Source organism: Natrix helvetica, assembly GCF_964273705.1.
Source record: "Natrix helvetica genome assembly, chromosome: 3".
NCBI classification, from domain to species: Eukaryota; Metazoa; Chordata; class Lepidosauria; order Squamata; family Natricidae; genus Natrix; species Natrix helvetica.
The window spans coordinates 171,190,057-171,214,154 of NC_138549.1; the positions used below are offsets into that span (position 1 = coordinate 171,190,057).

At 42.2% G+C, this 24,098-nt stretch overlaps 3 protein-coding genes across 5 annotated transcripts; all 3 read left to right on the forward strand.

The window, feature by feature from the left end:
• The first annotated feature begins 2,118 nt into the window (after positions 1 to 2,118).
• On the forward strand, positions 2,119 to 4,841 carry LOC309388683 (uncharacterized protein). Its single transcript, XM_081946215.1, has 2 exons — positions 2,119 to 2,131; positions 2,361 to 4,841. Exon 2 carries the CDS (start codon positions 2,523 to 2,525, stop codon positions 4,281 to 4,283), a length of 1,761 nt encoding a protein of 586 aa, XP_081802341.1. The 5' UTR covers positions 2,119 to 2,131; positions 2,361 to 2,522; the 3' UTR covers positions 4,284 to 4,841.
• Positions 4,842 to 9,954: 5,113 nt separating this feature from the next.
• LOC309388682 (uncharacterized protein) lies at positions 9,955 to 13,176 on the forward strand. Of its 2 annotated transcripts, none has more exons than XM_081946214.1 (2): positions 9,955 to 10,340; positions 10,578 to 13,176. In XM_081946214.1, the coding sequence occupies exons 1-2, from the start codon at positions 10,284 to 10,286 to the stop codon at positions 12,570 to 12,572; spliced, it is 2,052 nt and encodes a 683-aa protein (XP_081802340.1). In that variant the 5' UTR covers positions 9,955 to 10,283; the 3' UTR covers positions 12,573 to 13,176. The 2 variants fall into 2 exon arrangements, with proteins under 2 accessions (XP_081802340.1, XP_081802339.1); XM_081946213.1 differs by having other exon boundaries at positions 10,258 to 10,387.
• Positions 13,177 to 14,367: 1,191 nt separating this feature from the next.
• On the forward strand, positions 14,368 to 17,395 carry LOC309388685 (uncharacterized protein). 2 transcript variants are annotated; one of them, XM_081946217.1, is made up of 2 exons: positions 14,368 to 14,608; positions 15,308 to 17,395. In XM_081946217.1, the coding sequence occupies exons 1-2, from the start codon at positions 14,493 to 14,495 to the stop codon at positions 15,648 to 15,650; spliced, it is 459 nt and encodes a 152-aa protein (XP_081802343.1). In that variant the 5' UTR covers positions 14,368 to 14,492; the 3' UTR covers positions 15,651 to 17,395. The 2 variants fall into 2 exon arrangements, with proteins under 2 accessions (XP_081802343.1, XP_081802344.1); XM_081946218.1 differs by lacking the exon at positions 14,368 to 14,608 and adding an exon at positions 14,947 to 15,078.
• Positions 17,396 to 24,098: the final 6,703 nt, after the last annotated feature.

Below are 24,098 nucleotides of genomic sequence, written 5' to 3' on the forward strand. Positions count from 1 at the left end.
TTGTCACTGAGTGAATGGTCATGAAGCAAGGACTACCTGTCTGGCACCAAAGACTTTCAGAGGGTGGGGTGGGGTGGGGAGGGAGAATTCATAGTCTTTTCCTTTCTAACCTAGTGCCTTAACCACTAGCCAAGATCCCTGTTTTTTGGCAGCAATGTAGATTTTTTACTCCAACAAAGGGTAAATCAGAAGAATCTAGGGGTGAAATCTTTGTAGGTAGTGGCAATAAAAAACTAAATGATGAATAAATGGCATTATAATTATCCTTTGCAGCAAAGAGTGAGGGAAAAGGAGAGAAAGGGAGGAGAGAATACACTTGATAGTTTGACACTTAAAATCCTGAATTTGAAACTTTGGTGGCCACCGTCTTCAGCCACAGAGCAAGTATGATACAGGTAGTCCTTGAGTTACAACAATTCATTTAGTGACCATGTGATGTTACAAGGGCATTGAAAATAGGAATGTGTCCGTTTTCCCCTGTTATGGCCATTGCAGCATCCCCGTGGTCATATGATCAAAATTCAGATGCTTGGCAATTGATTCATATTTATGACAGTTGAATGGAGTCATGTGATCCCCTTTTGCGACCTTTTGACAAGCAAAGTGAATGGGAAGGTCAGATTCACTTAACAATCTTGTTATTAACAACTGCAGTGATTCACTGAACAACAGGGACAGGAAATGTCATAAACTTGGGCAGAACTCACTTAAAAACTGTCTTCTTTAGCAACAGAATTTTTGTGGTTGTAAGTTGAGAACTTCCTGTATTTAAAGACAAACTTCAGACTGAAGGAAATAAAATTAAAAAAAATATTGCGGTCATTCACAAGCACAGGTTCAAGCAAAATAAGAAAGCCACAGGTGGTGGTCAAAAAAGTCAAGATGGCGATCCCAGCAGTGTAACAACTATGGAGCAGGAATATGTGATTTATGTGTGCAATCCATGCTTCCTTTTTTCTATCTATCTATCTACCTATATTCTATATTTATATCATCTACCTATCTATCTATCATCTACCTATCATCTATCTTTATATCATCTATCTATCTATCTATCTATCTATCTATCTATCTATCTATCTATCTATCTATCTATCATCTATCTACCTACCTACCCACCCACCCACCCACCCACCTTCCTACCTACCTACCTATCCATCTATCATCTACCTATCATCTATCTTTATTATCTATTTATCTACCTACCTACCTACCCATCTATCATCTAACTATATCTATCATCTATCTATCATCTACTTACCTACCTACCTATCATCTATCTGTATAATCTATCTGTTAGATATTTGTTCGAACTTCAGTGGTTTCCACCAAGGTCCTCTATTCTGGCGGGAAAAGAGGTTTAATCCTATTGGTCGAAGGGTCTGACAGCTCACTATAAAAGGGCTGCTGTCAGACTCAAACTTCGCTTGTTCTCATTTGTTGTAATCAATAAAGAGCTGTTGTTACCATTAAGCCTGTGTGTGCCTATCCATTACCCAATCTAACACTATCTATAATCTATCATCCATCCATCCATCCATCCACCTACCTACCTACATATTTATCTATCCAGGTAGTCCTTGACTTATATGACAGTTGGGGCCAGAAATTGTATTGCTAAGCAATGGAGTTAAGTGAGTCACCCCAATTTCTCAACCTTTCTTTGTTAACCCAAAGGTGCTTTTTTCAAGAGGCAACTGGACTTTGTTTTTTCTTTGAATATATATTTCCCTTCTCATCCAAGAAGCTTCTAATGGAAGGATGTACATTCCCCACCCTCCAGTCAGAGCTGAAGACGCTTCTTGGGTGAGAAGGGAAATATATATTCAAAGAAAAACCAGAAACTCCAGTTGTCATTTGGGGGGGAGGGGGAAGCCCCTTTGGGACAACCATGACCTGGATGACCGAGAGTCTCCATAGACATCTCTATTTGTTAAGCAAAACTTTGCCGTTTCTAAATGAATCACTCGGCTGTTAAGCAAATCCCGCTTCCCCCATGGACTTTGCTTGGCTGAGAGGCGCTCAGAGGGGGGATCACGTGACTCGGGGACGTTGAAGCCGTCATGAATAATGCATACCGGTTGCCAAGCGCCCGGATTCCAATGACGTCACCGGGAGGATATCGGGACGCGTAAGTGCGGGGACTGGACGGAGGGTCTGGCCTGGCGGACGCCCGAGGCAGGTAGGGCGCGGGGGACGCTTTAAGACTCCCGGGCGGGGGAGGAGGGAGGGAGGCTGTCTGAAAGACCCGTGAGAGGCGGCGGCTTCGGCCTTCCTCCCCGGGCGGGCTTGGGACTCCTCTCGGGGGGAAAGGGACAAAGCCCTGACGCGCCTCTCTTCCTCCTCCTTCGCCCCTTTAGGAGGACGGACGAGCCCGGCGGAGGAAGAAAGCGCCGGCCGAGAGGAGAGGAGCGGCCTCGCGGAGCAGCCCTGCCCACCTCAGGCGCGGCTTCCGCGGGAGGCTGTGGCGGGAGGAAAATCCCGGCTGCTCCGGGGCTGCGGAAGAGCCGCCCGCACACGGGATGAGACGGAGTCGAAGGGAGATGCCCGGAGGGAGAAGGAGGGAGAAGGAGGGAAAGGCGGGAACAAGCGGAGCCTCCGAGACGCTCCCGGAGTGCGGAGAGTCCTTTAGCTCAGACGGAAAGCGCGCGAATCCCCGAGGAAGAAGAACCCGTCAGGGAGAAAAGAAACATGAATGCACAGAATGTGAAAAATCCTTCAAAACAAATCAGCAGCTTCAAAACCATCTGAGGACCCACTCAGGAGAAAAACCATATCAGTGCCAGGAATGTGGAAAGAGCTTCAGTGTGATGGGAAATCTTTGTAGACATCACATAATTCACACCGGAGAAAAACCATATCAATGTCTGGAATGTGGAAAGAGCTTCAATCTGAGGAGAACACTTGCTAATCATCAAAGAATTCACACAGGAGAAAAACCTTATCAATGTGTAGAATGTGGAAAGAGCTTCGGTCACAAAAGTGGTCTGTATATACATCAAAGAATCCACTCAGGAGAAAAATCTTATAGATGCCTGGAATGTGGAAAGAGCTTCAATGTGCGGGGAAATTTTTATAATCATCAAAGAATTCACACTGGAGAAAAACCCTACAAATGCATGGAGTGTGGAAAGAGCTTTACTCAGGGTGGACACCTCCGTCAACATCAAAGAATTCACACTGGAGAAAAACCCTACAAATGCCTGGAATGTGCAAAGAGCTTTGCTCAGGATGGACACCTCCGTCAACATCAAAGAATTCACACCGGAGACAAACCTTATAATTGTCTGGAATGTGGAAAGAGCTTCAATCAAATGGACAGTCTTTATAGGCATCAAAGAACCCACTCAGGAGAAAAATCTTACAAATGCCTGGAGTGTGGAAAGAGCTTCAATGTGAGTGGAAATTTTTATAATCATCAAAGAATTCACACTGGAGTAAAACCCTACAAATGTCTGGAGTGTGGAAAGAGCTTTACTCATGGTGGATCCCTCCATCAACATCAAAGAATTCACACTGGAGAAAAACCTTACAAATGCCTGGAGTGTGGAAAGAGTTTTACTCAGAGGGCACACCTCAGTAAACATCAAAGAATTCACATAGAAGAAAAACCCTACAAATGCTTGGAGTGTGGAAAGTGCTTTACTCAGGGTGGACATCTCCGTGAACATCAAAGAATTCACACAGGAGAAAAACCATATAAATGTCTAGAATGTGGAAAAAGCTTTAGTCAAGGTGGATACCTCCGTCAACATCAAAGAATTCACACAGGAGAAAAACCATATAAATGCCAGGGTTGTGGAAAGAGCTTCAGTCAGATGGGCAGTTTTTATACACATCAAAGAATCCACTCAGTAGAAAAACCCTACAAATGCCTGGAGTGTGGAAAGAGCTTCAATGTGAGGGGAAGTCTTTATAGACATCAAAGAATTCACACAGGAGAAAAACCCTTCAAATGCCTGGAGTGCGGAAAGAGCTTCAATGTGAAGGGAAATTTTAATAATCATCAAAGAATTCATACTGGAGAAAAACCTTACAGATGCCTGGTGTGTGGAAAGACCTTTACTCAGCTTGGAAACCTCCATCATCATCAAAGAATTCACACTGGAGAAAAACCATACAAATGCCTGGAATGTGGAAAGAGCTTTACTCGGGATGGACACCTCCGTCAACATCAAAGAATTCACACAAGAGAAAAACCATATAAATGTCTCGAGTGTGGAAAGAGCTTCCCTAACAGGAGAAATCTTTATAAACATCAAAGAAACCATTCAAATGGTTAATAAACTTAAATACTTGGGAATATACTTAACACTGAGATCCGCAATGATAAAAGAAGATAATTATATAAACCTACTTAAGCAAATAAAATTTAAAATTTAAAAATGTAAACATCTACATCAATGTTGGGAAGGATTGCTACGGTAAAAATGAATATCCTACCAAAATTGCTTTTCCTGTTCCAAACAACACCTATACAAATTGGAAAGAAATTCTTTGTTGATTTGAATAAATTGATTTTGAAATTTATTTGGCAAGAAAAAAAAGTGAAAATAAAATGGAAACTTTTACAAGAATCTAAAGAAAATGGAGAGTTTGGACTACCAGATTGGTTCTATATTACCAAGAATGAGTGATAACATGGCTAAAAGTATAGATAACCATCTCAAATTGTATGTGTCAACATGAGCAAGGACTTTATCAACTCAAATATTCCAGGCTATAGAACTTCTGAAACATTTTAGTGTTCTTTCCATAACTAGTCAGTAAATAGTAATCACAATTAACATTGGTTCAGTTTTACTATTATTTTACTGTTGTTAAATAAAAGGAAGATTTTACTTTCTCCTTTATTCTTATGTTGTCAGGGTTCCAAATAACATCCAAAATTAAATCAGAGTCCAAGACAAGGTATTGCTCAAAGTTCCAATTTATTAAGAGAGTCATGTTGGCATATCTGGGAAAACCCGAATCTGAAGCTTCTTCCGTTCCCCCCCCCCCCCAAGTTAACGTTCATGATCTTGCCCCTACACCCACAAGTCCATCACATGGTCCAATCTTCCACTGCCATGCTGGCAGTTCCACCCATCCAGTTCCGGTCAGGTGCAGAAGTGTAGAGACAAAGGATGCCCTTGGATTCTAGAAAGGAATTTTATTTTGGCAACATAATATTCTACTCCGTACTATCCCCCCTCCCAATTCCACACTAATGAAACACAATAGTAGAATAGAAAATTATTGTGGCAGGCCAAAGATCCAAAAGGAACATGGCTGCAAGCCTGACATGGTTTGTTTAGCAGTTTTGCTGCTCTGTATTACCTCATAGTTTAATTTGAATTATATTACAAATTGTTAAATGTTTTGCTTGATCACATTTTTCTTATGAGTCCACACAATGGTGAAATTCAATATTTTTACTACCGGTTCTGTGGGTGTGGCAGGGGATGTGTACTGCAAATTCTCCATTCCCACCCCACTCTAGGGGAAGGATACTGCAAAACCTCCATTCCCACCCCACTCCAGGGAAAGGATACTACAAAATCTCCATTCCCACCCCACTCGGGGTCCAGCCACAGGTGGTATTTGCTGGTTCTTTGAATTACTCAAAATGTCCGCTACCAGTTCTCCAGAACCTGTTGAATTTCACCCCTGAGTCCACATCTTGCAAATAGTAATAGGGATATGAGAGCAACAGTATTCAATTGTATATTATTATATAATCATTGCAGATTTAATTCAATGGTGCTGTAGTTAAATATATTACTTAGCAAGATGGACCAGAGTCGATCTTTCCCTTTCAGTAGTAGAGGTTCATGCTGAAGCCAACCTGCAACAGCAACAGCCCCTTTATCTTCTTTCCCTGGCTCTGTGAATATACCCCAAGTATGCACTATTTGCATCTCGGCCTTTCTATATTGGCTGGAACATATCTCCCCCAACACAGGTGTTGAGCAGCAAGCAGAGAAAGCCAGATGTATGCCACAGTATCCAAAGTTGCTTCATTTCAGTTATCTTCTCAGTGCCCAATGTAACCCCCCCTCTCCAAAGTAGTTTTGTGATCCAGCTTTAGAGACCTTGCTAAGTTTTGCCAGTTACTCTTTTTAATGCAATAGAAGGGGGGAGATTTGAACACATGACAAAAGATAATATTATTACCTGTAAGTTGAATCCTCAACCTAAAATCTAGGACAGGTGAATAAATTAGCCAACCAGATGCTTTCGTTTTCCACATCACTTTGACCATGCATTTTGGAAAGACAGCTGGTTTGGTGAAGGAGAGTATTACATTCCAAATAACAGTAAAATAACACTCAATTTTGACATATATTGCTCCTTGTTTTTAAAAAAAGAGAACAAAAAAGTATGCATATATAGTCATTGTGCTTTTAAACCCCATCCCTCACCTCCAGCCTATTTTTGGCCGAGATGTAGACCTGGTTACAATTCCCAGCTATTCTCATCATTATATTTATATAATTATACATCCTTACACACCCTCAATTTTGATTCTGTCTTTCAATCTCAATAGTTTCCCATTGTAAGCATATTTCATGTTTCCTCTCCATTTTTCCATATCTTGGATTAGATTACCCTTAACTGTCTATAAATGGCAATTCTTACTGTTCAGTGTTCTTTACAATTCTCTCAATCTACTATACAGAATAACAAGCGGTACACCTCCCATTTTATTCATCATCTTAAAGGTTCTATATATATCCATATTCCTTATATTTTAACCCATGTTTAATTGTCCTATTGTCATATTCAATCAATTAGCAACTCAGTTTAATTATCATGCAAAAAAGTGAATCACAAACCTCTGCTTACAATCTCCCCATATCAGTTTCATATTTGTCCATATTCCATGTATTTCGACCTTTTTAATTATTTGCAAAGACAGCTGGTTTAGTGAAGGAGAAGTATTACATTCCAATAACACTGAAAGAGATACTGAATTTTTATGGAGAAAGCCATAGCCAGGAAGAAGGAGGCAGTAGAATAAAATGTACCAAAGTGTGTTTCAGAAAGAAAACAACAGCTTTATTTGTAATTTCCTGGAGCAAAATTAGAAACGAATAGACTACCCCCCCTCCCAAAATTGAGGAGAATCTGCTAAATCCAGAGCCATCTGGGACTGCAGTGGTGCATGACCAGTTGTGTATTGCATAATCACAATGCAAATCCAGCTTTTTTTGAGGAGCACCGTGACAGAGGAATTAAAAAGGCTGTCTAGAGTTCGAGGAAGATTTCAATTAAACACACGGAGCCAGTGTATGCTGTGAAAAAATTAAATTCTTGAGATGATCCCAAAATAAACTGAAAATAAGTGTGATAGGGGCATGGGTTTTTTTCTCCCAATTACTGTGATCAATGTCTAGAACAGTGTCTATTTTTCAAGTCCAGTTTTCAAAACTAGTGTGGAAAATTGAAAGTATATAAAAAAGGAGGGACAAAACGATAAGTGTGGGGTAGGTTGGTAGCCACCTCTCTAAACAGTATTTTTCAAACTCAGCAACTCTTAAGAGGCTTGGACTTCAACTCCCGCAATTCTCCAATCAGCATGACTTGCTGGGGAATTTTGAGAATGGAAGTCCACACATCTTAAGAGTTGCTGAGTTTGAAAATACTGCTCTAATAGGAAGGACGTTTGAGGCTTTTTACCACAGAAGATGCATGAAGGGTTATACAATTATCCCCCAAAATCGGTGGGTTTCAAAAAATTTTAGAACCTCTTCTGTAGGTGTGGCCTGCTTGCTAGCCATGTGAGTGAGTGGGAGTGGCTTGGCAGTCATGTGACTGGGTGGGCGTGGTCAACTTCTAAAATGTGGTGAAACTCACTTAACAACGCTCTTGCTTAGCAACCAAAATGTTGGGTCAGAAACTCTCGCATTTGAAGCACGCAAGTTTTAAAGCTGTCAAGTTACAAGACCCTTGCACCCCTAACCCTTTAGAAAAAAAAACCCAAGAATGTTCAAACTTGACAGCTTTAAGACTTTAAGGTTTAGATAGGACTCTTAGAGGCGGGCAGGGCGATTGGTGAGCCAGTCAATGGACACCTACTCGAAATGGTTAGAGGTAGTCCTCATGACCTCCACTATGGCAGAAGCGGTCATCAAGCTGCTACGGAGAGTTTTCTCCATGCACGGCCTGCCCAACGTCTTGGTCTCTGACAATGGGCCCCAATTAACGGCCATGCAATTTGAGACCTTCCTAGCAGCTCAGGGAATCAGGCATGCCCTGGTCACGACATTCCATCCAGCCTCCAATGGTCAGGCAGAGAGAATGTTGAGATCTGCAAAAGAAGCCCTCTATAGTATGGGCCCAGGAGATTGGCAAACATGGGTTGACCACAATTTCCTAATTCAGCACATCGCACCCAGTGCCACTACAGGGAGAAGCCCCTCCGAGCTTCTCATGGGTCGCCGGCTAAGGTCCCACTTAGACCGGCTACACCCCAATTATTCTGCCTCATCGCCACCAGACTCCACAAGCAAGATTTGGTCATTTAGCGTATACGCCCACAACTACGCCGGGGGAACTCTGTGGATTCCCGCCACAGTGGTAGACATCACCGGCCCTCGCTCTTACCTCCTAGAGCTCGACGACAGTAGGAATTGGAGAAGGCATATTGACCAACTCCATGGCCACCTCTACAACTCCACTCTTAGACAACCAGAGGTAACTCCTGCATGAGTTAGCCAAAGCCCTACCCAAACGGAGCAAACACTCACTCCTTCCACGGCCAGCTCAAGCCCGCGTGTACCGGGACTGCAGCGAGCTCCGAGCAAACCGGCTCTAGAAGCTCCAGGCTGTGAAAGGTTCCAGGAACTTCTACCAAGCGGAGCTGTGGAGCAAACAGGTCCGTCCGACCTGTCCAAGGAAACCCCTCCTACTGAACTGCGCAGGTCAGGCAGAGCTACCCCAAAGCCCGCCTACCTGCGTGACTACGTAACAAGTAGGATTGTTCCATGCAAGAGGGGAGGGATGTTAGATACTTGTTCTAACTACAGTGGTTTCCGGCGGAACAGACGTTTAATCCTATTGGTCGAAGGGTCTGACAGCTCCCTATAAAAGAGCTGCTGTCAGACTCAACCTTCGCTGGATTGTTCTGACTTGTTGTACTTAATAAAGAGCTGTTGTCACCGTTAAGACTGTGTGTGCCTATCATTACCCAATCTAACACTATCTATAATCTTTCTATCATCCATCCATCCATCCATCCATCCATCCATCCACCCACCCACCTACCTACCTACCTACCTACCTACCTACCTACCTATTTGTCTATCCAGGTAGTCCTTGACTTATATCACAGTTGGGACCAGAAATTATATTGCTAAATGGAGTTAAGTGAGTCACCCCAATTTCTCAACCTTTCTTTGTTAACCCAAAAGTGGTTTTTCAAGAGGCAACTGGACTTTGTTTTTTCTTTGAATATATATTTCCCTTCTCATCCAAGAAGCTTCTAATGGAAGGATGTACATTCCCCACCCTCCAGTCAGAGCTGAAGACGCTTCTTGGGTGAGAAGGGAAATATATATTCAAGAGGCAACTGGACTTTGTTTTTTCTTTGAATATATATTTCCCTTCTCATCCAAGAAGCTTCTAATGGAAGGATGTATACATTCCCCAGCCTCCAGTCAGAGCTGAAGACGCTTCTTGGGTGAGAAGGGAAATATATATTCAAAGAAAAACCAGAAACTCCAGTTGCCATTTGGGGGGGGGGGAGAGAGAAGCCCCTTTGTGGCAACCATGACCTGGATGACCGAGAGTCTCCATAGACATCTCTATTTGTTAAGCAAATCTTTGACTTCCGCTCCTTCCGGCAGAAACTGCAGACTCACCTGTTCCGACTGGCTGGTCTGGCATAATTCTTAACGTCTACCTCCTGGCATATATATTTCCTACTGGTTTTTTAGGGGACTTAATTTTATAAGACACTGGGGTTTTAAACTTTGTATATTTTAAATTATTTATTTAGCAATTACAGTTCTGTCTATTTTATCCTCCTCTTATTTATGTATTTATCCATTTAATAATTTTTAATTGTTATTATGTATGATGTTTTGATATGGACTGTACACCGCCCCGAGTCCCTTTTGGGAGAGGGGGCGGTCTAGAAGTGCTAATTAAATTAAATTAAATTAAAAAAATTTGCCGTTTCTAAATAAATCACTCGGCTGTTAAGCAAATCCCGCTTCCCCCATGGACTTTGCTTGGCTGAGAGGCGCTCAGAGGGGGGTCACGTGACTCGAGGACGTTGAAGCCGTCATGAATAATGCATGCCGGTTGCCAAGCGCCCGGATTCCAATGGCGTCACCCGGAGGATATCGGGACGCGTAAGTGCGGGGACTGGACGGAGGGTCTGCTCTGGCGGACGCCCGAGGCAAGTAGGGCGCGGGGGACGCTTTAAGACTCCCGGGCGGGGGAGGAGGGAGGGACGGAGGGAGGCTTCCTGAAAGACGCTTGAGAGGCGGCGGCTTCGGCCTTCCTCCCCGGGCGGGCTTGGGACTCCTCTCGGGGGGAAAGGGACAAAGCCCTGACGCGCCTCTCTTCCTGCTCCTTCGCCCCTTTAGGAGGACGGACGAGCCCGGCGGAGGAAGAAAGCGCCGGCCGAGAGGAGAGGAGCGGCCTCGCGGAGCAGCCCTGCCCACCTCAGGCGCGGCTTCCGCGGGAGGCGGTGGCGGGAGGAAATTCCTGGCCGCTTCGGGGCTGCGGAAGAGCCGCCAGCAAACGGGATGAGACGGAGCCGAAGGCCCGGAGGGAGAAGCCGGGAGAAAGCGGGAAAGGCGGGTACAAGCGAAACCACCGAGACGCTCCCGGAGTGTGGAGAGTCCTTCAGCACAGACGGAAAGCGCGCGAATCCCCGAGGAAGAAGAACCCGCCAGGGAGAAAAGAAACACGAATGCACAGAATGTGAAAAATCCTTCAAAACAAATCAGAAGCTTCAAGACCATCTGAGGACCCACTCAGGAGAAAAGCCATATCAGTGCCAGGAATGTGGAAAGAGCTTCAGTGTGAGGCGAAATCTTTGTAGACATAAAATAATTCACACTGGAGAAAAACCATATCAATGTCTGGAATGTGGAAAGTGTTTCAATCTGAAGGGAATTCTTAATAATCATCAAAAAATTCACACCAGAGAAAAACCTTATCAATGTGTGGAATGTGGAAAGAACAAGAGTTGTCCTTATATACATCAAAGAATCCACTCAGGAGAAAAATCTTACAGATGCCTGGAATGTGGAAAGAGCTTCAATGTGAAGGGAAATTTTTATAGACATCAAAGAATCCACACTGGAGAAAAACCTTATCAATGTGTGGAATGTGGAAAGAACTTTGGTCAAAAAAGCAGTCTCTATATACATCAAAGAATCCACTCAGGTGAAAAATCTTACAGATGCCTGGAATGTGGAAAGAGCTTTAGTGTGAGGGGAAGTTTGGATAATCATCAAAGAATTCACACCGGAGAAAAACCTTACAAATGCATGGAGTGTGGAAAGAGCTTTACTCAGGGTGGAACCCTCCGTCAACATCAAAGAATTCACACAGAAGAAAAACCCTACAAATGCTTGGAGTGTGGAAGGAGCTTCAATCTGAAGAAAATTCTTGATAATCATCAAAGAATTCACACTAGAGAAAAGCCGTATCAATGTCTGGAGTGTGGAAAGAGCTTTAGTATGAGGGGAAATCTTTATAGACATCAAAGAATTCACACTGAAAAAAAACCCTACAAATGTCTGCAATGTGGAAAGAGCTTTGCTCAGGGTGATAACCTCCATCAACATCAAAAAATTCACACAGAAGAAAAACCCTACAAATGCATGGAGTGTGGAAAGAGCTTTACTCAGGGTGGACACCTCCGTCAACATCATAGAATTCACACAGGAGAAAAACCCTACAAATGCATGGAGTGTGGTAAGTGCTTTACTCAGGGTGGACACCTCCGTCAACATCAAAGAATTCACACAGGAGAAAAACCCTACAAATGCCTGGAGTGTGGAAAGAGCTTCAATCTGAAGAAATCTCTTGATAATCATCAAAGAATTCACACCGGAGAAAAAACATATCAATGTCTGGAGTGTGGAAAGAGCTTCAATGTGAAGTGGAATTTTAATAAACATCAAAGAATTCACACTGGAGAAAAATCCTACAGATGCTTGGAGTGTGGAAAGAGGTTTGATCGAATTGGACTCCTCCGTCTCCATCAAAGAATTCACACTGGAGAAAAACCATATAAATGTCTGGAGTGTGGAAAGAGATTCAGTGTGAGGGGAAATCTTTATAGACATCAAAGAATTCACACTGGAGAAAAACCGTATCAATGTCTGGAGTGTGGAAAGAGCTTCAGTGTGAGGGGAAATCTTTATAGACATCGAAGAATTCACACTGGAGAAAAACCCTACAAATGTCTGGAATGTGGAAAGAGCTTTGCTCGGGATGGACACCTCTGTCAACATCAAAGAATTCCCAACCAAAAAAAAAAACATTATAAATATCTCGAGTGTGGAAAGAGCTTCACTAACAGCAGAAATTTTTATAAACATCAAAGAAACCATTCAAATAGTTAAGAAAGTTAAATATTTGGGAATATAGTTAACAGCAAGATACACAGTGATAAAAGAAGACGTATATAAAACTACTTAAGCAAATTAAATTAGATTTGGAAAAATGGAAAAACCTACAATGCTGCCCGGAAGTGCTACAGTAAAAATGAATATCCTACTAAAATTACTTTTCCTGTTCCAAACAGCACCTGTAAAATTGAAAAGAAATTATTTGATGATTCTGGGATAAATAGTTTTATTGACCGTGGAAACCTCTACCGAAATCAAAGGATCAGTCATGATTCATTTGGATTCAACTTCTCACAGAGAAGAAAATTTAGAAATGTATGGAGTGGGAAAAATCATTCAGGAGAAATGGAAATCTCCAAAACTATGTAAGAATCTACATGGGAGAGGAACCTTATAAATGGATAGAGCATGGCTAACATGTTTCAGTAACCAGAACAATCAGTTCAGCTCTGAATGAAATGCTACTAGGCTTTTCAAGGTAAACTTCTGAAACATTTTGCTATTCTTTTCATAGCTAGTCAGTAAAAAGTAACCACAGTCCACATTGGTTCAGTTTTACTATTGTTTTACTATTGTTAAATAAAGGAACATTTTACTATCTCCTTTATTCTTGTGGTTTGTTTACCAGTTTTGCTGTTCTGTATTACCTCATAATTTAATTTGAATTATATTACAAATTATTGCTTTGCATTATCACATTTTTTCTTATAAATGAGTCCACATCTTGCAAATTGTGCAAGGAATATGAGAGCAGCAGTTCAATTCAGTCAATCAATGGTTCTGTAGTTTAATATATTACTTAGCAATGTAGGCCAGAGTCTATCTTTCCCTTTCAGTAGTAGAGGTTCATGCTGAAGCCAACCTGCAAAAGCAACAGCCCCTTTATCTTCTTTCCCTGGCTCTGTGAATATTCCCCAAGTATGCACTATTTGCATCTCAGCCTTTCTTGGCTGGAACATATCTCCCCCAACACAGGTGTTGAGCAGCAAGCAGAGAAAGCTGGATGTATGCCACAGTATCCAAAGTTGCTTCCTTTCAGGTATCTTCTCAATGCTTGATGTAACCCCTCTCTCCAAAGTAGCTTTGTGATCCAGGTTTAGAGACCTTGCTAAGTTTTGCCAGTTGCTCTTTTTAGTGCAATAGAAGGGAGAAGGCTTGAACACATGACAAAAGATAACATTATTACCTGTAAGTTGAATCCTCAACTTAAAAACTGGGACAGGTGAATAAGTTAGCCAACCAGATGTTTTCCTTTTCCACATCACTTTGACCATGCATTTTACAAAGACAGCTAGTTTGGTGAATGAGAGTATTACCGTATTTTTCAGAGTATAAGATGCACTTTTTTCCCTCAAAAAAGAGGCTGAAAATCTGGGTGTGTCTTATACACAGAATACAGCATTTTTTTGCCTCCTGAAGCCCCGCCCCTTCACCAAAATGGCCGTGCATACCCTTATGGAGGCTTTTGGAGAGCTGCTGGGGGCTGGGGAGGGCAGAAATGAGCAAAAAACAGCCCCCCAATAGTACTCTATAAGCTTCCATAAGGCTACGCATGCAATTCGTTTGACAAAAAACGGCCCAGTTTTCGCGAAAAACTGGCAGTTTTCTCTTGTTTTTTTGGGGGGGGGGGCAGGAACACTCTGCAAGCCCCCCCCCCCCCCAAGCTATTCATGCCTTTTTTTTTAAAGGGCCATTTTTGGGAGGTTTGCAGAGTGAAAAAACCTTTTTCCTTTTGGAAAGCTTTTTAACTGATGAGAATTACATTGATTAAGTGCTGTGCGGTCAAAACACTGGCCTTAACCACTAGCCAAGATCCCTGTTTTTTGGCAGCAATGTACATTTTTGAATCCAAAAAGGGTAAGTCAGAAGAATCCGGGGGAGAAATTTTTGTAGGTAGTGGCAATAAAGAACTAAATGATGAATAAATGGCATTATAATTATCCTTTACAGCAAAAAGAAGTAGGGAAAAGGAGAGAAAGGGAGGAGAGGACACAATTTGAAGCTTTGATGGCACCCTCTTCAGCCACAGAGTAAGTATGATAGGGTAGACCTTGAGTTACAACAATTCATTTAGTGACCATTTGATGTTACAAGAATTCTTCTCATCCAAGAAGCTTCTAATGGAAGGATGTATACATTCCCCACCCTCCAGTGAGAGCTGAAGACGCTTCTTGGGTGAGAAGGGAAATATATATTCAAATAAAAACCAGAAACTCCAGTTGCCACTTGGGGGGGAGGGGGAAGCCCCTTTGGGACAACCATGACCTGGATGACCGAGAGTCTCCATAGACATCTCTATTTGTTAAGCAAATCTTTGCCGTTACTAAATGAATCACTCGGCTGTTAAGCGAATCCATCTTCCCCCATGGACTTTGCTTGGCTGAGAGGCGCTCAGAGGGGGGATCACGTGACTCGGGGACGTTGCAGCCGTCATGAATAATGCATGCTGGTTGCCAAACGACCGGATTCCAATGACGTCACCCGGAGGATATCGGGACGCGTAAGTGCGGGGACTGGACGGAGGGTCGGGCCTGGCGGACGCCCGAGGCAGGTAGGGCGCGGGGGACGCTTTAAGACTCCCGGGCGGGGGAGGAGGGAGGGAGGCTGCCTGAAAGACCCGTGAGAGGCGGCGGCTTCGGCCTTCCTCCCCGGGCGGGCTTGGGACTCCTCTCGGGGGGAAAGGGACGAAGCCCTGACGCGCCTCTCTTCCTCCTCCTTCGCCCCTTTAGGAGGACGGACCAGCCCGGCGGAGGAAGAAAGCGCCGGCCGAGAGGAGAGGAGCGGCCTCGCGGAGCAGCCCTGCCCACCTCAGGCGCGGCTTCCGCGGGAGGCGGTGGCGGCAAGAAAATCCCGGCTGCTCCGGGACTGCGGAAGAGCACACGGGATGAGCCGGAGAGGAAGGGAGATGCCCGGAGGGAGAAGCCGGGAGAAGGAGGGAAAGGCGGCAACAAGCGGAGCCGCCGAGACGCTCCCGGAGTGCGGAGAGTCCTTCAGCACAGACGGAAAGCGCGGGAATCCCCGAGGAAGAAGAACCCGCCAGGGAGAAAAGAAACACGAATGCACAGAATGTGAAAAATCCTTCAAAACAAATCAGCAGCTTCAAAACCATCTGAGGACCCACTCAGGAGAAAAACCATATCAGTGCCAGGAATGTGGAAAGAGCTTCAGTGTGAGGGGAAATCTTTGTAAACATCAAATAATTCACACTGGAGAAAAACCATATCAATGTCTGGAATGTGGAAAGAGCTTCAATCTGAGGAGAACACTTGCTAATCATCAAAGAATTCACACAGGAGAAAAACCTTATAAATGTGTGGAATGTGGAAAGAGCTTCTGTCATAAGAGCGGTCTTTATATACATCAAAGAATCCACTCGGGAGAAAAACCATACAAATGCATGGAGTGTGGAAAGAGCTTTACTCAGGGTGGACACCTCCGTGGACATCAAAGAATCCACTCAGGTGAAAAATCTTACAGATGTCTGGAATGTGGAAAGAGCTTCAGTGTGAGGGGAACTTTGGATAATCATCAAAGAATTCACACCGGAGAAAAACCTTACAAATGCATGGAGTGTGGAAAGAGCTTTATTCAGGGTGGAACCCTCCGTCAACATCAAAGAATTCACACTGGAGAAAAACCCTACAAATGTCTGGAATGTGGAAGGAGTTTTATTCAGGGTGGACACCTCCGTGAACATCAAAGAATTCACACTGGAGAAAAACCGTATCAATGTCTGGATTGTGGAAAGAGCTTTAGTGTGAGGGAAAGTCTTTGTACACATCAAAGAATTCACACAGGAGAAAAACCCTACAAATGCATGGAGTGTGGAAAGAGCTTTATTCAGGGTGGACACCTCCGTGAACATCAAAGAATTCACACTGGAGAAAAACCCTACAAATGTCTGGAATGTGGAAAGAGCTTTGCTCGGGATGGACACCTCCGTCAACATCAAAGAATTCACACTGGAGAAAAACCCTACAAATGTCTGGAATGTGGAAAGAGCTTTGCTCGGGATGGAGACCTCTGTCAACATCAAAGAATCCCCCCCCCCAAAAAAAAACATTATAAATGTCTGGAGTGTGGAAAGAGCTTCAGTTTGAGGAGAAATCTTAATCGACATCAAAGAATTCACATTGGAGAAAAACCTTATAAATGTCTCGAGTGTGGAAAGAGCTTCACTAACAGCAGAAATCTTTATAAACATCAAAGAAACCATTCAAATAGTTAAGAAAGTTAAATATTTGGGAATATAGTTAACAGCAAGATACACAGTGATAAAAGAAGACGTATATAAAACTACTTAAGCAAATTAAATTAGATTTGGAAAAATGGAAAAATCTACAATGCTGCCCAGAAGTGCTACAGTAAAAATGAATATCCTACCAAAATTACTTTTCCTGTTCCAAACAGCACCTATAAAATTGAAAAGAAATTATTTGATGATTCTGGATAAAGAGTTTTATTGACCATGGAAACCTCTGCCGAAATCAAAGGATCAGTCATGATTCACTTGGATTCAACCTCTCACAGAGAAGAAAATTTAGAAATGTATGGAGTGGGAAAAATCATTCAGGAGAAATGGAAATCTCCAAAACTATGTAAGAATCTACATGGGAGAGGAACCTTATAAATGGATAGAGCATGGCTAACATGTTTCAGTAACCAGAACAATCAGTTCAGCTCTGAATGAAATGCTACTAGGCTTTTCAAGGTAAACTTCTGAAATATTTTGCTATTCTTTTCATAGCTAGTGAGTAAAAAGTAACCACAGTCCACATTGGTTCAGTTTTACTATTGTTTTACTATTGTTAAATAAAGGAACATTTTACTATCTCCTTTATTCTTGTGGTTTGTTTACCAGTTTTGCTGTTCTGCATTACCTCATAATTTAATTTGAATTATATTACAAATTATTGCTTTGCATTATCACATTTTTTTCTTATAAATGAGTCCACATCTTGCAAATTGTGCAAGGAATATGAGAGCAGCAGTTCAATTCAGTCAATTCAGTCAATCAATGGTTCTGTAGTTTAATATATTACTTAGCAAGGTAGGCCAGAGTCTATCTTTCCCTTTCAGTAGTAGAGGTTCATGCTGAAGCCAACCTGCAACAGCAACAGCCCCTTTATCTTCTTTCCCTGGCTCTGTGAATATTCCCCAAGTATGCACTATTTGCATCTCAGCCTTTCCATATTGGCTGGAACATATCTCCCCCAACACAGGTGTTGAGCAGCAAGCAGAGAAAGCCAGATGTATGCCACAGTATCCAAAGTTGCTTCATTTCAGTTATCTTCTTAGTGCCCAATGTAACCCCCCTCTCCAAAGTAGTTTTGTGATCCAGGTTTAGAGACCTTGCTAAGTTTTGCCAGTTACTCTTTTTAATGCAATAGAAGGGGGGAGATTTGAACACATGACAAAAGATAATATTATTACCTGTAAGTTGAATCCTCAACTTAAAAACTGGGACAGGTGAATAAGCTAGGCAACCAGATGTTTTCCTTTTCCACATCACTTTGACCATGCATTTTGCAAAGACAGCTGGTTTGGTGAATGAGAGTATTACCGTATTTTTCAGAGTATAAGATGCACTTTTTTCCCTCAAAAAAGAGGCTGAAAATCTGGGTGCGTCTTATACACCGAATACAGCATTTTCATGCCTCCTGAAGCCCCGCCCCTTCACCAAAATGGCTGTGGATACCCTTATGGAGGCTTTCAGAGAGCTTCTGGGGGCTGGGGAGGGCAGAATTGAGCAAAAAACAGGTCTCCAGTAGTACTCTGTAAGCCTCCATAAGGGTATGCATGCAATTCGTTTGACAAAAAATGGCCCTGTTTTTGCGAAAAACAGGCAGTTTTTTCTTGTTGGGGTGGGGCAGGAGCACTCTGCAAGCCCCCCCCCCAAAGCTATTCATGCCTTTTTTTAAAAAAAAAACAGCCCATTTTTGGGAGGTTTGCAGAGTGAAAAAACTGTTTTTTCCTTTTGGAAAGCTCTTTAACTGATTGATGAGAATTACATTGATTAAGTGCTGTGCCAGCAGAAACAAAGTGTTAGGTTCTGCAGATTGTCAGCGGTTTCCTTCTCCAGCCCATGGATAAATACACCTGGAAATATCTACCTGCCTAACTACTCGCTCTCTATACCTAGCTACTGTATTTCTCTCTCTTTCTCTCCCTCTCAATTCCTCTATCTACCTACCTACTTTTTAAAAAATGTGCCTCTTCAAAACCTTGGTGTGTCTTATACTTCGGTGCGTCTTATACTCCGAAAAGTACGGTACATTCCAAATAACACTGAAAGAGATAAATACACCTGGAAATATCTACCTGCCTAACTACTCTCTCTCCCTACCCTCTTATCTACCTCTGTACCTACCTACTCTCTCTCTCCCTATGTATCTATTCTATTTCTCTTTCTATTTCTCTCTCTATCCCTCTACCTACCTACTTACCTACACACTCACTCACTCTCCCTACCTACTGTATTTCTCTATTTTTCTTTCTCTATTTCTCTCTCTCTATCCCTTTATCTACCACATACCTAACTACTCTCTCTATATATCTACTAATGTATTTCTCTCTCTTTCTCTCCCTCTCAATCCCTCTATCTACCTACCTACTTTTTTTAAAATTTGCCTCTTCAAAACCTTGGTGCGTCTTATACTTCGGTGCGTCTTATACTCCGAAAAATGCGGTACATTCCAAATAACTCTGAAAGAGATACTGAATTTTTATGGAGAAAGCCATAGCCAGGAAAAAGGTGGCAGTAGAATAAAATGGACCAAAATGTGTTTCAGAAATAAAACAGCTTTATTTGTAATTTCCTAGAGCAAAATTAGAAACAAATAGACTACCCCTCCCTCCCAAAATTGAGGAGGAGAATCTGCTGGATTCTGAGCCATCTGTGGACTGCAGTGGTGCATGACCAGTTGTGTATTGCATAATCACAATGCAAACCCAGCTTTTTATGAGGAGCACCGTGACAGAGGAATTAAAAAGGCTGTCTAGAGTTCAAGGAAGATTTCATTTAAACACAGGGAGCCAGTCTATGATGTGAAAAAATTAAATTCCCTGCTTGAGATGATCCCAAAATAAACTGAAAATAAGTGCGATAGGGCCATGGGTTTTTTTCCTCTCAATTGCTGTGATCAACGTGTAGAACAGTGTCTATTTTTCAAGTCCAGTTTTCAAAAACTAGAGTGGAAAATGGAAAGCATATAAAAAAGGAGGGACAAAATGATAAGTGTGGTGGGTTGATAACCACCTCTCTCTACAGTATTTTTCAAACTCAGCAACTCTTATGATGCTTGGACTTCAACTCCCAGAATTCCCCAATCAGCATGACTTGCTGAGGAATTTTGAGAATGGAAGTCCATACAACTGACCTCTACCTATAAATGTTTTTTTTTTCTGTGAATTCTCTCTTTCAATAATCCTAAATATCTGGTAACAGAAAACAATTTTTGCAGGTTCTTGGGCTTCCTTAAATTCTGGAAAATATTATTGGACACTTTTGAGGGAAGTGCATGAAAGGAGGGAAGCCATTTGACCCCAGAAGACAGTAGCAGAGAAGTTCAGAACAGTTCTAGAATTAAAAGGGGCAGTTTACAGGGATTATTTCCTTTGAGGCAGGAAGACTTGAAGCCAGTGGTGGTGATTGGGATTCTGAGCAAGCTGCCAGAAGCCACTTACTAACAATAACAAAGATTAACCATTTCTAGTGGTAAAACACATAGCAGCCCAGACTAAAATAACTCATGAGAACTTCCCTTTTCCTGCCCCTGATAAGATTAAATCCAAAAGATAAGAAAGAAAAAGGTGCAGAAACAGGATTAAACCATTAAGTCAGGAATTCAGAGGAATCACCTTAACTATAGGCACATATAAAATCTCATCAAATCACACCAACTTCAAAGCGAAGATGGGTATAAAAATCCATACACTTGTCAGGCCATTTTGCTTGCAACTCAGGAAGCCTTGAGCTGTGCCTCTACTTTTCTTGCCTTCGCGAATTAAAGGATCCCTTTTCTGGCAGCTGCTTCCATGTCTATTTTCTCAGAATCGATGACTGCTTCCCAGCTGGGAACAAACCAGGGAAATTTTTTCCAACAATTTGTTTTGGAAAGAACAAGCGTAATGTTCATATTCAAGGTTGTTAGCACCAACTGTCTCTGGAGATTTCCTTATCCCAAGAGCCTCTATCTAAAATATATTATACTGGCCAGTGTGAAGTACAACAGAATACATGTCTTCTTCATTTAATGATGCTAACTAGAAACAGAAACTCCATTGTTAAGCAACTCACTCCGAAGTTGAAAGCCATGTGACTATTCCACTTAGTGTTGCCAGTTATGGCAGTCCCAGTTAGGTGAGGACTGTGTGGGTTATTAACAAAGCACCTTATGTGACCATAACTTCCAATCTCCTGCTGGCTTCCCCATTGACTTTGCTTGTTGGAAGCCTGACAGGGAAGGTTGTGAATCACAATCCCATGACAATGGGATGCTGAAATGGTCAGATGTGTGAGCTGGTTGCTGAGTGCCTGAAACACAAATGTTACTGCCTCAGACTTCCTGCTGGCTTTCCCATTGATTTTACTTGTTGGAAGCCAACAGGAATAGCTGAAAATTATGATCACATGACAACTTGAAACTGACAGAAGTGTGGGCCGATCACTGAGCTTCTGAAACACAATTATGTGGCTGCAGAGGTACTGCGATGGCCACAACTTTGATGGTCAGTCGTAAGTACCACTCCTTCAGTGCCATTGTCACTGAATGAGTGGTCATGAAGCAAGGACTACCTGTATAGCATAGCACCACTGATTTTCCTGAAGCATCTCAATGCAATGAAAGAGCATCAGGTATCTTAATTTGAAATCAGATTCAAAACAGTTCTAGCTGAAGCAATGGAATAATTGTGCAGTAGAAACTACTATAAAGATCTTATTGCTTTGGCTGGCACTTCAAACATAGGTCCTTGGAGTGATTCTGAATCAACAAGGAGAATCCATCACAACAGCTATGCTAGGTGAATTCCAGCTGGACATATGGCATTTAGTCTGAACATTTTTGAGAACATCTTCCAGCCTCAGATATTTCTCCAGGCTTGCCTCCTAATTGTTTTATCTCAGCAGCAACAGGCTGTAAGTAAAAGTGACGTGCGGTGAAGTTTATGGCTTATGAGGCTGGTGATGTCATCAGCACAAGCCGCGGTCCCCTTCATGTTGACTCAGGAAGGCGGGGAATGGGACGTGTGCAGGAGGCTGAGACGACGTCCTCAGACTTCCTGCTGGCTTCCCCATTGATTTTACTTGTTGGAAGCCAACAGGAAAAGCTGAAAATTATGATCACATGACAACTTGAAACTGACAGAAGTGTGGGCCGATCACTGAGCTTCTGAAACACAATTATATAGTTGCAGAGGTACTACAATGGCGACAACTTTGAGGATCAGTCATAAGTAGCACTCTTTCAGTGCCATTGCCACTGAGTGAGTGGTCGTGAACTGACCTCTACCTATAAATGTTTTTTTTCTGTGAATTCTCTCTTTCAATAATCCTAAATATCTGGTAACAGAAAACAATTTTTGCAGGTTCTTGGGCTTCCTTAAATTCTGGAAAATATTTTAGGACACTTTTGAGGGAAGTGCATCCAAGGAGGGAAGCCATTTGATCCCAGAAGACAGTAGCAGAGAAGTTCGGAACAGTTCTAGAATTAAAAGGGGGCAGTTTACAGGGTTTTTTTCCTTTGAGGCAGGAAGGCTTGAAGCCAGTGGTGGTGACTGAGATTCTGAGCAAGCTGCCAGAAGCCAATTACTAACAATAACAAATATTAACCATTTCTAGTGGTAAAACACATAGAAGCCCAGACTAAAACAACTCATGAGAACTTCCCTTTTCCTGCCCCTGATAAGATTAAATCCAAAAGATAAGAAAGACAAAAGTGCAGAAACAGGATTAAACCATTAAGTCAGGAATTCAGAGGAATCACCTTAACGATAGGCACATATAAAATCTCATCAAATCACACCAACTTCAAAGGGAAGATGGGTATAAAAATCCATACACTTGTCAGGCCATTTTGCTTGCAACTCAGGAAGCCTTGAGCTGTGCCTAAATAAAATAAAATCTCAGCTGGTTGCTGAGTCCCTGAAACACAAACGACTGCCTCAGACTGCCTGCTGGCTTCCCCATTGATTTTACTTGTTGGAAGCCAACAGGAAAAGCTGAAAATTATGATCACGTGACAACTTGAAACTGACAGTCAGAAGCGTGGGCTGATCACTGAGCTTCTGAAACATAATTATAATTAAAAATATAATTATTGCAGAGGTACTACAATGACCACAACTTTGAGGATCAATCATAAGTACCACTCTTTCAGTGCCATTGCCACTGAATGAGGGTCATGAAGCAAGGACTACCTGTATAGCACCAAAGACTTTCATACCTGGGGGGGGGGGGGGGGGAGATTCAGAGTCTTTTACTTTCTAGCCTGGTGCCTTGACCACTATAGACCAAAACACCTACCTTAACCACTGGCCTAAATCCCTGTTTTTTGGCAGCAATGTAGATTTTTGAATCCAACAAAGGGTAAATCAGAAGAATCCGGGGGAGAAGTTTTTGTAGGTAGTGGCAATAAAGAACTAAATGACGAATAAATGGCATTATACTTATCCTTTACAGCAAAAAGAAGTAGGGAAAAGGAGAGAAAGGGAGGAGAGAACACAATTTGAAGCTTTGATGGCACCCTCTTCAGCCACAGAGTAAGTATGATAGGGTAGACCTTGAGTTACAACAATTCATTTAGTGACCATTTGATGTTACAAGGGCATTGAAAAAAGGGACGTGTCTGTTTTTCACAGTTATGGCCATTGCAGCACCCTGTGGTCATATGATCAAAATTTAGATGCTTGGCAATTGATTCATATTTATGACAGTTGCAATGTCCTGAAAGTCACGTAAGTATAATCTTTATTGTCATTGTACTTAAATACAACGAAACTGGTCACATGATCCCCTTTTGCGACCTTCTGACAAGCAAAGTCAATGGGAAAGTCTGATTCACTTAACAACTGTGTTATTAACAACTGCAGTGATTCACAGAACAACAATGGCAGGAAATGTCATAAACTGGGGCAAAACTCACTTAAAACTGTCTTCTGTAGCAGAATTATTGTGGTTGTAAGTTGAGAACTTCCTGTATTTAAAGACAAACTTCAGACTGAAGGAAATAAAAAAGTATTGCGGTCATTCACAAGCACAGGTTCAAGCAAAATAAGAAGAAAGCCATAGGTGGTGGTCAAAAAAGTCAAGATGGCGATCCCAGCAGTGTAATACCTGTGGAGCAGAAATATGTGGTTTATGTCTGCAATACATGCTTTCTTTTAAATCTATCTATCTACCTAACTTCTATCTTTATATCATCTATATATCATCTATCTATTTATCATCTATCTATCTACCTACCGACCAATCTACCTATCATCTTTAAATCACCTATCTACCTACCTACCTATCCATCT